Below are 12,403 nucleotides of genomic sequence, written 5' to 3' on the forward strand. Positions count from 1 at the left end.
ATGACGAGGCTTGCCACTCATGTACCCTTTGTTACTGCCATATAGTCAACGTGTGGAGGCGGTAATCAATTTGTAGCCATTCTCAGCCTTGCCTCCAGTATTGCTTCTAGCGAGAACGGATCCATGTCTAGGAACTGTGATCTCACGATCGCCTCCGTGGACAGTGTGTCGTAGCTTCCGCTGGTCCGACGTTGAATCAGTACGCATGACATTGCCGTAGCCGTCACGGTTGTAGTCCGGAACGTACAAGACCTTTGTGAGTGTAATGGTAGTGGGAGTACCAGGGCTTGCCTGTAGTACCTTGAATCGAACCGTGCCAATGGCGTAGACAGTGTACTTACCCCAAGTTTTGAGCGAATTGGGTGGCATTTGGAGTTCAGTGAAGAGGCTGATGTCAGAACAAACGTGGTTCTCGTCGTGCGTTCGTTTGACCAAGCGCCATCTTGCCTGTACCGTCTTGGGGTTGTGAGTGACTGGCATTTTGGGATGAAGAGGTCGTATGCTGCTTGGTGCTGGTTTTGTTAGCAATTTTTCGACCACCACAATGGTATTGCTTACTTGAGAGTATCGTCACGTCCTTCGTCGCTTCTCAGGTTGCGATGTCTCTACGTAGCAAAGTGATTGAAGTTCTGCTTTTTGTAGAAGACGTTAGTACCTCATATACCGACCAGCTACGGGCCTTTGCCATGTCATTAAGTCGTGCTGCATACATTTGTCTTTGTGAATTCGTAGCATTCTTTCTGTAGGATAGATACTTGTATGCCATCACTTGCAGTTATCGCAAAATATGTTCATGTCCGAGACATCTCTGCAGGTCGTTGAGTCCGGGCTTTGTGTCGCTCCCTATTGATTTCCCGTAACCACCTTTGTTTAAGCGTCTTACTTTCACAACCATAACACTTTCCCCATGGCAAGGGATCAGGCAGTCGATACCTGACCTCTTTCTATCAACAAAGTTAGTTCGGATCGGCTTCTGTACGAAACACACATTCAATGATTGTTACAGCCTAGCGTCAGTTCCCAATGTGTTGCACGACATGGCACGCGATTTCGACAAAGGTACACGGGTTGGGATAGTACCAAACGCGTCACCGGTTGTGTGGGCAGGTCGGCCGACGCCATTGACTAGTACATAGCAGCGTTACAGACTTCTTCGCTGCAAACTTGGTAAGCACTTCTGCTTTTGTAGATGCTAATGTTTACGACACAATGTAAGCACAACACAAATCAAGTCGTCGCTAAGTTGCTCGTATCAACCGAGAGCCTCCGCCGGATAGCTTCCCTTGAGTTAATGACCACTTGCCTCCGGACTCCTGCCATCACGGTCGCATCAGGAGCCCACCTTGAACGTCACCGACTTGTCCTTCAGAGCTGAACGCCGTTCATGTGTTTCTTTTGAAGAATGGCGCCGACAATCTGAAGCACTGACTCCTCGGACGAAATGCCATAAAGGCTTGTCACTATCGCGGTAAGAACAGCGTGTTCAAACCCTTCTCAAGCTCCAATCCACATAAGTATAGCTTCCGTTAAGGCTCGAGAGTACCTCGATATCACCTACGCCGTGTTATTCACCGCTTTGCGTTGTCTAGCTTCACATATGCGTGTCTTATACAGCACAGGAATGTCTTCGTTGTCAAATCTGAAAACTAACGAATACTGTTGTTTTCCTCCTTTCTACTGGCGAGGAAGCCTGTCTGTAACGGTGATACAGTGTCTGTTGACATCCTGACCATCGATGAAACGGGCCTCTGCTGACGAAGCTCCAACAACTTTATCTCAGCATTTCCACCCGTGTTATTATATCAAGAGGTGCTGACATATCTCGAGACATCATGAGTTGAATAGTACTTGCCAAGGACCATTGTGGAAGTGGTTGGTGTGTTTGAAAACAGCACTCGTTGTTAATGAGAGACAAGTTGGATATAATGAAGCAACCTCATAGGCCAGCAAAATGGACCAGGCTGTCGAACACAGAAAGAATCTGATTGGCACTATGATCGAACAATCATGCCCTTGAGCGATCAACTTACACATGCGTCTAGACAGCTAGACGTAACCGGCAGCTACAAAGCCCTGAATACTTGCCCGCAGACAGTCCGTCATCCGGGAGGCAATGAGTAGATTAGTACAGTCAATTATCCGAACAACAGACACAGAAAACTGACGAGCTGGAAACAGACAACCAACCAGCTATAATCAAGGACATAACCGTGCAGACACAGGTATTTAATTAGCTAGACACAGGTGGAAACATCCACCAAACACAGATCAATCAAGCATTGCATTGTTTCAGCAATCCTGATGGGCTATAAGTTCCGGAGATGGAGGTGGTCTTCTGTATTCCTACTCACTACCATAACATACCCGCTCAAGATGACAGACAACCAGAACCAGAATCTTGGGTCGAATAAAGGGGAGAAGCAAGTCAAAATCCCCAATCAGGGTGAAGCAGGTGAGATGACCTAGCGTGATGTACCTTCTAACAACTAATGAGGATGCTGCAGAAGTCGAGAGTTCCAATGAGTCTGGTGAGACGCAAACTGAGTCGACAAGGTCTCAAAGTACCGACGCGAGAGCACCAGATTCTGATTCCGGCCTCGAAGGTATATCTACCGCTGCCGTTCGGCGCCTAAGCGTCACATTCACTCGCGACACAATTAACGCAGCTACTCAAGGAATTCACAGCAACACTGAGGCCTACAGACGGAGAACAGGCCAGTCAGACTAGCATCATGACCCGGTCAATCCTCCACAAGCCAGTAACGCTCCATCAGCTGCTTCTGCCCCTGAAAGACCTCCTCCTCCTGCTAGATCTCCCTCCACTGAAAAGCCTCCCTCCCCCCAACCACAATTGCCGAAAGAAGACAAGTCAGGCGCAGGTCCACAGCAAGAGGAGGACAGCACAGAGCATCTGTACACTGCCTCAAACGAAGGACGTGACTTCGTTCGTCGATTCACCTCAATGCCCCGGCATTTTCCTGGTGCCAAAACATTACACCCTAAGAAGTGAGATTGATCGCAATGTAGAAGAGCAAGATTCAGCAACAACGACAGAGAGCTTTCAACAAGGATGTTAGTGGAAACAGATGGTTTTTGGAACACGTACAACCATCAAACGATGCATTTGCTTGCTTAGTAGAAGTGATAGAAGAATAACATTCCCGTTACAAACGTCAGAGGTCAAAGTGAAGAGAAACAGCATGAAACAGGTACAACTCGTTCCATCGATGAATGTCACCTTCTATACTTGGCAAGAACATAAATGGAACTAGTAAGATCGTAACCATAACAAGAATATGACTATATTACTATCTATGAATGAACACGACATTGACGGCAGCATAACTGTACAATGTTAGTAAAGCAACTAAGGGTGAATCTGATATATACTGACGCAGCAGAGGCGGCGAACACTTCAAGTTTCTTCTTAGGGGACAGAAAGGCTAACACAGCCGAGAAGCAGATGGTAAATACTGTCAGGATGCCCAGGCGCAGGTTGATCGAATTGCATTGATTAAGAATCACAATAGAGAGGACTGGGAAAGCTGATGATAAACTTGTCGTAATTACTGACATGAACTTGCTGTTGCTTCGCTCGGTATAGACGATGTTATTGACAAACTCGGCTTCATCCGAATCCTGCATTGTGAGTCAGTGATGACCGGACAATCGAAAGATGATATCATACCTTGTGAATGTATTTTCCGAGGTATTTGTGGTAGATGTGTATGAAGCTTGTGGCAAACCAGGTCGTCATCGCGTCGCTGTATTCACGTGCTTTAACGGCAACTAGCTCCTCAAGTGTTGGTTAAGTGAATACTTTGAACTCGAGGTCAGGACATTGCATACCACCACAAAGTGGATCGAACATCCAAGATCTGAGCCAGGTAATGTCAGTGTTGTATGGTTTAGGCAGCCTTGTAATCTGTGATTGAAGCCAAAGCTGTTCATCTCATAGAGTCAGCACAATGCATATTCCAGCAGCAGTACTTACTGTATTCCTTGAGAACTTCTCGTATCCTCAACACCAGCTTGTACTGTTCATTGTGAGGGCCTGCTTTGTCTGTATTTGAAAGCGCTCTCCAACCCAGGTCCGCCATTCTTATCCGCTTGTCAGTACTGTAAGCGATCGGCTGTGAAATCTTGTAGAGGGTTTCCTCAAGATCATGAAGCTCACTCTGTAAATAGAGAAGGTTAAGACTGTTTAGTCTTCCGAAACGACGATAGATTGCAAACTCCGGCAATTTGGCCATCAAGCAGCTCAACTTCTGGTAGCCATGCGAGTATGTATTAGGATCTGGCAGTGGTGGACCACCGACGGTTGCAGCATCGCTGTTACCAGACATATTCGAGACATTGTCCTTGTTGAACATGTTGGAGGATCTGTGGTCGTGCAAACTTGGACGTATGCTAACCACAATATCTGAACGGACAATGTGAAGACATGACTTTGTGGCATATATATCTCGAGTCAAGCGGTAGCACAACAAGCCTGAATTGGTTGTTATACGGCGCACGAACTCAGCCTGCTCATTTCGTGCCCTACAGGCGTTCGTGGTGATATGAAGACGCGCTTACCCAATCATATCGCTGTGTACTCAAAGCCTCTTAACCATTGAGTCCGACAGGGTTGTGAGTTGGCAAGCTCTTGTCGGCATTGTCCGTAGCAAGTAGGATTGCATCGACAAGCTGACAAGGTTCTCGTGACCGGTTTGAACCAAAACACCGAGATCGAGACGAAGCTCTTTCATGTTTGAGCACTGCGCAACCTCACGTATCACCAATTGAGAGTACTTGATGGTCACGTAGCAACCAATGGTCTTGTCCCCACGAGCGTACATCAGGAAGCAGGCATCCAGTTCATGGCCGGAACACAAGATCGGCCACTGCACTGACTCGAGTCTGGCTCTGGCTGGTACAGTCGTAAATGAAACGAGCCTATCATGGTGAAGACACGAAGCGAACCAGAGTACTCGAGTACTACGGACCGTAGGAAAGGAGGAAAGCGAGGCAGCTTAGCCGACACGAACAGCAGAACCTATTTCAGCCGACGATCATCAAGTTGTTTGTTCGTGGTAGAACCAGGGATGTGGCACTGGCTGCAGATCTGCTGGATCGCGATACCTGTAACAATATGTGAGACCTCAACGACACACACCTGCTCTCGACATGTGCTCCTTAAGCCAAGTCTGCAGTGTGACGCTCGTTCGGAAAGTCAATGGTCAAAAAGCGTATCTCAGATCCACGGTCCTGCTGTGGAGAGTTTGACTCAATTTACTGTAATAGCATCACTGTTGAACGTGTCCCTGATAGTAACACTTTAGAACTTTCTGAACCTTGTTGACCGTGACCCAGCACACGAGAAGGAAGTGGCTTAGACGAGGCATACTCGAGCCTAGATCGCAGGTGAGCTTGGAACTGCTGTTTATCCTACCAGGAGAGTGCTACATTTCAACGAGTGTTTGCAAAACTTTGATCCCAACTCAATAAGTTAGTACATTTATTGTATCACAACCATCTCGGGTACTATGTCGAAAATACCTTCACCCTCCCTAGAAGAGCAAGCACGCTTCATAACAGAAGCCGCAACAAGATTGCAACAACAGCTGGATACACATGGCTTTCCACAGCCAGGTTTCGAAGCAAGCGCTCGAAGAGATTGGCGTGATGTTGCTGCTCATCCGGATATATTACAGACAAGATCCGATCTTATCGATGCAGCTCAAATGATGCTTAACCTTGCACTAGGTCCCACAGACACTTTGACATCTCTTGCAGGCCCAACAATTACGAAGATCGAAGTCCTACGTACTCTTGACGACCTCGGTGTCGCTAGAGTTGTACCTCAGGAAGGAACCATCCACCTCGCTGACCTCGCCGCCAAAATTGGTGTGAATGGGTCGCTTTTACACCGACAGCTAAAGGTGGCATACCTGATGGGAATGTTCCAGGAGCCATCACCTGGACAAATCGCACATACTTCATTCTCTGCGGCCATACCAGACTTCAGTCCATATACTCAACTTCGGACCACAAGATTGTTCTACACTGGTGCATGGGAGGTTGCCAACTCTATGAGAATCTGGCAGGATGACCCGCCTAAACATCACATGCAAATACCTGTAGAGATGGCTGACCCAGACCACAGAGGAATGTGGAAGATCCTTGAGGAAGACGATCCTGACAAGAAAGGACACGAGAAGTTCGCGGCAGGCATGAAAGCTCTCGTCAGCGCATATGTAGGCACAAGTTTCACACCATACGTTCAAGGCTTCGACTGGGCTAGTATTGGAGAGGGTCTTGTGGTAAGTGACTTCATTCCAGGGCCTTATACCAGCTGAGTCTGCCGTTCCTTCAAGCTAATACAGACAGATTGATATCGGCGGCGGAAACGGACACATCGAGGCCAACATTTTCAAGGACCTACCAGGTGTCAATTTCCTCATTCAAGACCTCGCAGAGAACGAGCAAGCAACAAAAGAACTAGCACAGAAACAGGGAGCAGGAGATCGCATCTCTTTCCAAGTTCACGATTTCTTCCAGCCCCAGCCCGCAGATCTACAGCCCAAGGCATACATCCTCAGTCGCGTCCTCCATGACTGGCAAGATGCAGACTGTGTCAAAATTATCCAACCACTAATTCCAGCTATGGAGAAAGGCGCGAAACTGTTTGTGAGTGAGCGGATTCTCCCTGATGGACCTGGTGAGGTTCCTGTGCACAAGGAGCTGCTCTTGCGCCATACGGACATACTCATGTTCACATTGTACGGGGCCAAGGAGAGAAGTAGAGGTGACTTCGAAGCACTGTTCAAATTGGCTGATCCCCGGTTGAAGGTCAAGAAGGTGCAGCATCCACCTAGCACGATATTCTCTATGCTGGAAGTTGTGCTCGACCAAGGCCAAGATGTTTAGGCCCTATTCTTCAGTAGACTACTGCTTGTTCTGCAGCAGTATATCACTTGTTTCAGCGCAGAACACGCCTTGTCCTATCGTAGTCCGCTCCTTGTTCCACGTATTGTAGTGCGTAACTTGTTCTAGTATAGTACATGAGTAACGTTCTATCTTCACGTAGTGCTTGTTCTGTTGTAGTATGTGATTTTGTTCCGTTGCGGAGTGATACCGAACTACTATATTTCCGGTGCCATTCAGACGATGCATTAGATTGATCTATTGTAAGGTTTAGATTAACATTTTCTGGATAGGAAGGATTACTGTGTAACCAGGTTAGCACCTATGACGCGAATAAAAATCCGAAACGGGACCGAGGACTAGTCTTCACTGGTCTCATCGTTATGTTATCTTCGTGTACACACAGACGTTGCAGCTTAAAAGCATAACATGTTGTACATGTATGTTCTCGTCCTGCCACGCTATTTGACGTCAAGCCTCGTCCCATGTCATCATCTTAATCATGTCGTGATATGCATCGGAGCCTTTCCGGCTGGACGCAAATGGACGTGCGGTGGTTGAGCTGGTATTGACCAGTCGTGCCTCAGAAGTGTCAGGTTGGTACGAGATCGTTCCGAAGGACTCATGGCGTTGGTGCTCGCTTTGGTCCAACGAACTTGTTGTCTTCTTTTCATGCCATGTTGCTAAGGCTGAAGTATTGAACTTAGGAGAGAACGGATTGGATATTACTCCGAACGAAGGATTCCGGTCATCCAGCGACATCGCGTTGCTGAGAGAAACAGACAGAGTCTGCTGAGTCAGACTCGAGGACTCAACCAACTTGCCCAGTATAGCAAACTCCATTTTCAGCTTTACCGAGTAAGCCAGTGCTTTGAAAGCAATCTGTATGCTGGCCAAGCTCAAGTACTCGAGCACAAGTAAGGCTACATCAAGTGCAACGATGACGACATTGATAGCAAAAAGCTGCCATAACGTCCTTCGCGCCTGTTTCTTTTCTCCTGCTTGGAGGATGTCGAGTGTCTTCAAGATATACAGTCCGGAAATGATGAATTCCTGAATACAGAAGCCGGTCATCTGAAGGCGTTCAACGTAGATGTAGCCTTCAGCGAAACTCGGAAGTCCTGAGTAGTGCATTCCAAAGACAATGGTTGTAGCTAGTGTGTAGAAGATGAAGGCGTCAATGATGATCATCCATTTGGTGAAGACCAGTATTCTCGAATGGGCGTTGCCAAGCACGAAGCCCAGCCTCGAGTAAAGCACAACGCTCTGAGCAACTACCATTAGTATCCACCCAATATTGTTTACTATTAGTGCTGCGAGTTTGAATTGAGGGTGAAAGAACATGATAATCATCCCGATCACGTAGGGAATAATGCTTCCTGTCGCAGTAACCATTGACCAGAAGTAGAGGCCATGATAAGCGTTGAAGGTTGTGAAAATGAGAAGGATGAGTTCGAGAGCATTATAGCTTGCGAGAGTGGCGCAAATGACGGTTAGGACTGACAGTGGTCAACAGATGAGTCGTTCCAAACAGTATGAGTTTTGCTTACGAGAAGTCACATCGAAGTGTCCTGGATACTGGGTTGGTGGAGCCATACTGTGGTATGGTGCAGCATCTTTCCGTGATAGAAGTATCCTTGGCGCTCCACTCGTGTGATCTGCTATGTGTGGTGAGCTTCAGTATGCCTCAGACAGTGTCGTGGATGGAAAGCGAGGGACGCTGGTGAAAGGAAGCAGCATGTTTGGGAGTCACAAGGAGAACAGTAACAAAAATGATAAGTTTCAGTGATATGGGTCAAGTCAACACCTTCAAATCAATCTTACAGCCGGATCTGTTTGTGGTGTTGAAGCGGGCAGATCTGTCACTTTGAGCTCAAGCGAGAGCTGGGGGTACTTTTCACAATAGCTCAATTTCAAGCGTCAAAAGAACGTACCAACACAGGAACTAACCATGAGAGGGGCAGGTACACAAGGATGACAGCCAATCTGGAGAGACAGGCCTCTGTAGGGTTGGACAGAAGTGACCAGTCATTCCGCAGTCCTTGGGCAGCCTTTGACATGTTCTCGCTAAGCAACGGCGATTCTGGTCATCGAACCAGGAGGCTCGGGATACTATGCTCTTGTCTGGATAAGTGTTTCAAGGTTTGTGCAACATAGCCAAGGAGAAACCTTTGCTAATAAACGATGCCTTTGTCACTATCTGTGCACCTCTCGGGAATTGAGATCTCTCCGTGTTGAAGGACATGGGGAGACAGGGCGGAAAGGACAACCTCGCGTGGCCATATCCATGGCTTAGGAAGATGGTAAACATGAAAGCTGAGAACGGATTTAGGGCGATCACTCTGCAACGAGGACAATTGTCGGGTAGTTGTGCAACGTGGGCATAGAACATTCCCTGCTGGCAGTATTCATCGTATTGGATTCGTTCGTGCTGTTCTTCGTGTCAGGCTTGGCTCAGCTGTGAAGTATCTGTGTTCTCCAGCACCAGCAGCTCAATGCTGTTGTCGGGAGTGTATGGTCCAAGTCGCGAGTGCAGAAGTCAAACCCGAGAACTGTCCGAAGATGCCCAGAAACTGCTTACATGACTGTCGTCCCTGTCTGATTAGTATCTCGGACCGTGAGTGCGTTTTGAGGTACGTCAAAAGTAGTATGGTAGGCAAGCCTTCACAGGTGGATTTAAGTGCTAAGCAGTCCTGAATAGGTGCTCAGTACGCATCTGTGCTGAGGGAAGCACGTAAAGTGCCGCCCCGTAATATATCTGTCGCATCGTCATTCTGAAATCTACTGGTACACTTTCATGGGTAGGTAGAGCCTGGAATTTGTCTTGAAGTATTTCTAGGCAGGCACGTGCCAGGTCTACAGGAGGTCTGGGAGGGAATGATCTCCGCGCGCTCGGAGCAAGAAGCGCCAAAGAAAGCTAGTTTTGGGGAGCCGTGCATTTTCTAATTAGGGCTTCTGCACAACATGGTTTATCATATTTTCAATGTCGCTCAATCGACCAACATGGCGCATTGTAAAGAGAGCACCCTTCGTCTGCACAGAATGTCAGGGATGGCTGAGAGCCATGTCTCAGAAGCAGCAGCTGCGCCAGATCACCCAAGTGCATCTACGTAAAATCAAGACCGCCGAGGCAGAATGGAAAGATCGCGCCAAAGACATTGCAGATGGACGAGCCAAATCCATGCTCGAGAAGTTGGAAGAACGAGGCCTCGTCAATCAAGTTGTTGGAAATCGCGATGAGCTTGAGAAGGTTCTGGTCGAGCGCCGAGTTGGTGTGTACTGTGGTGTTGACCCAACCGCTGCCTCGCTACATATCGGTCATATGGTGCCGTTCATGGCGCTTGGCTGGATGTACATTCATGGATATGCGTCAACTTTTCTGGTCAGTGCTTCATCGAACGCTCGAAATACTGGTCCTAACAGGTAATAGCTTGGTGGATTTACTTCCTCGATTGGCGACCCTACCGATCGGTTGACCGCACGTCCTGGTCAGAAACGGGATGAACGCCGGAACAATATGATGAACATGTTTGAGCAATTGAAAAGATTGAGCGTCAGGATTGAGAAGTACGCCGAAAGAAGGGGATACTCGAGGGAATGGGCCTGGCGTAGAGGAGTGCTAAACAATAACGAATGGTGGGCCAAAGTGACTGTCAAAGACTTTATGAAGATCCTCGGAAGCGTGACAAGAGTTGGACCGATGCTAGGAAGAGACTCTGTGAAGAACCGGCTCACCAAGGGTGATGGTATGTCTTTCGCCGAGCTATCCTATCCACTCATACAAGCGTGGGACTGGTGGCACCTATACCAGACCGGCACGCAGATACAGATCGGAGGTGCGGACCAATTTGGGAACATTCTCGCAGGTGCAGAGGCTGTGAAGGGCATCGTAGCGACGAACACGGCATTTCAAATGAAGCACGAGGCGGATATGCAAGGTTTCGCGACAACAAGTGATCCGATGGGATTTACAGTACCCCTATTGACGACCTCATCTGGAGAGAAGTTTGGGAAAAGCGCTGGGAATGCCATCTGGATCGACAAACAGCTAACCAGCAGCTTCGATCTATACCAGTTCTTCCTTCGTTCTGCTGATGAGGACATCGAGAAGTATTTGAAAATGCTCACCTTCATGCCCATGGGCGAGATCAAAGCTGTTATGGAGGAACACCTTCAGGACGCCTCGAAACGAACCGCGCAACACAGACTAGCTTTCGAGTTTGTAGAGTTGGCCCATGGCTTAGCAGATGCGGAGGCTGCAAGAGACCAGCATAAACAAGCTTTCTCCAAGACTTTATCTTTGCAAGAGGTCAAAGAGCAGATGCAGTCCGAAGCCAGGATCTCTTCTCAGGACCGTCGGCCACCAGCTTTGCATCCCTCCATCAACAAACATGCTGCACCTCTCGACATGGATTCAACTCACAACATTAACATCAAGTTACCTCGATCGCTGGTCGAGCAGCAGCCGCTTCCGCGTGTCTTGTGGTCAGCTGGCCTGGTCGCATCTCGAAGCGAGGGTCAACGACTAATCAACAACAAAGGTGTCTACATCGGAGGACGTATCAGTCAAGACGGTCAGCCCATACCCATGACGGACCAGGTCTCCTATGTTGCTGTCAAGGATTCTAAGTGGAGCTGGTATGCGCCGCTGATAGTCGACGATCTCATTGTCTTGAGAGTGGGCAAATGGAAAAAGAAATTTATACAAATCGTGTCGGACGAAGAGTATGAAGCTTCCGGTGAAACCTGTCCAGGCTGGAAAGATGAGACGGAGACTGCTGCTGATCCGCAGGTCATGGCTGATCTGGCTGGAGAAGAAACCCACCGTAAGCTGGGCAAACAGAATGCGGCAACAAAAGAGCAGAGGAGGAGAGATCAAGCGTCGTTACGATCTGGTGGCTTTGGTGTGGTCTTAGATGCACAAATGAGGAAGGACTAGATTAGTCGTTGCAGTCTGTAATATATTGTACAAGAGCGTCCATAGAAAGTTCATCAACTCATGCAGCAGAACCATAAACTCTCAGTCGTCGAGATGAACCCTTGTACTTGTACGCTCTCGTCGAAAGGTGTGCTGCTATTGTGGTGAGGAGTAAAGACTTTGGAAATGCCAGACATTACCACTGGCTCCAAACAGCACTGAGTGCTCCACAATATTTTAGAACTTCGAGTATTCATCATGACCAGCCGTCACTGACTTTATGGTCTACCAGTGAACACCTCGAAATCACTTCCATCTCGCAGACCCCCTATGTGAGAAGCGGGATGTACACGACCTCCAAAGCCCTGATCACAAAGCCATGCGCGCAACAATAGCCCGTCGACTCGCAACACCAGTCTCAGACCCTCCAATCGCCAACATCGCAAAACGATCAAGTCAATCCACCGCTTCACCAACACCCAAGCCACGTACCGCACGCACCAAACCCGCCAACAAGAAACCTCCACTCTCCCTAGAGCACTTTCTCCTTCGATCTCGTGTGATATCCCTCTACCG

At 48.2% G+C, this 12,403-nt stretch overlaps 6 protein-coding genes across 6 annotated transcripts; 3 read left to right on the plus strand and 3 right to left on the minus strand.

Annotated features, from left to right (window-relative positions):
* Positions 1-45: 45 nt before the first annotated feature.
* On the minus strand, positions 46-480 carry LTR64_006208 (uncharacterized protein; the record flags this gene model as incomplete). Its single annotated transcript, XM_064900542.1, has 1 exon — positions 46-480. The coding sequence occupies one exon, from the start codon at positions 478-480 to the stop codon at positions 46-48; it is 435 nt and encodes a 144-aa protein (XP_064753854.1).
* Positions 481-2,373: 1,893 nt separating this feature from the next.
* LTR64_006209 (uncharacterized protein) lies at positions 2,374-2,728 on the plus strand (the record flags this gene model as incomplete). Its single annotated transcript, XM_064900543.1, has 2 exons — positions 2,374-2,452; positions 2,505-2,728. The coding sequence occupies 2 exons, from the start codon at positions 2,374-2,376 to the stop codon at positions 2,726-2,728; spliced, it is 303 nt and encodes a 100-aa protein (XP_064753855.1).
* A 580-nt stretch (positions 2,729-3,308) lies between these two features.
* LTR64_006210 (uncharacterized protein) lies at positions 3,309-4,373 on the minus strand (the record flags this gene model as incomplete). The annotated part of the gene is made up of 4 exons (XM_064900544.1): positions 3,309-3,345; positions 3,395-3,639; positions 3,689-3,789; positions 3,995-4,373. 4 exons carry the CDS (start codon positions 4,371-4,373, stop codon positions 3,309-3,311), a joined length of 762 nt encoding a protein of 253 aa, XP_064753856.1.
* A 1,353-nt stretch (positions 4,374-5,726) lies between these two features.
* On the plus strand, positions 5,727-6,912 carry LTR64_006211 (uncharacterized protein; the record flags this gene model as incomplete). The annotated part of the gene is made up of 2 exons (XM_064900545.1): positions 5,727-6,305; positions 6,373-6,912. 2 exons carry the CDS (start codon positions 5,727-5,729, stop codon positions 6,910-6,912), a joined length of 1,119 nt encoding a protein of 372 aa, XP_064753857.1.
* Positions 6,913-7,380: 468 nt separating this feature from the next.
* On the minus strand, positions 7,381-8,505 carry LTR64_006212 (uncharacterized protein; the record flags this gene model as incomplete). The annotated part of the gene is made up of 2 exons (XM_064900546.1): positions 7,381-8,408; positions 8,460-8,505. 2 exons carry the CDS (start codon positions 8,503-8,505, stop codon positions 7,381-7,383), a joined length of 1,074 nt encoding a protein of 357 aa, XP_064753858.1.
* A 1,468-nt stretch (positions 8,506-9,973) lies between these two features.
* MSY1 (tyrosyl-tRNA synthetase) lies at positions 9,974-11,848 on the plus strand (the record flags this gene model as incomplete). Its single annotated transcript, XM_064900547.1, has 2 exons — positions 9,974-10,291; positions 10,340-11,848. 2 exons carry the CDS (start codon positions 9,974-9,976, stop codon positions 11,846-11,848), a joined length of 1,827 nt encoding a protein of 608 aa, XP_064753859.1.
* Between the last annotated feature and the right edge of the window lie 555 nt (positions 11,849-12,403).

This window comes from Lithohypha guttulata, assembly GCF_036872675.1.
Source record: "Lithohypha guttulata strain CCFEE 5908 chromosome Unknown scaffold_4, whole genome shotgun sequence".
Taxonomy (NCBI): domain Eukaryota; kingdom Fungi; phylum Ascomycota; class Eurotiomycetes; order Chaetothyriales; family Trichomeriaceae; genus Lithohypha; species Lithohypha guttulata.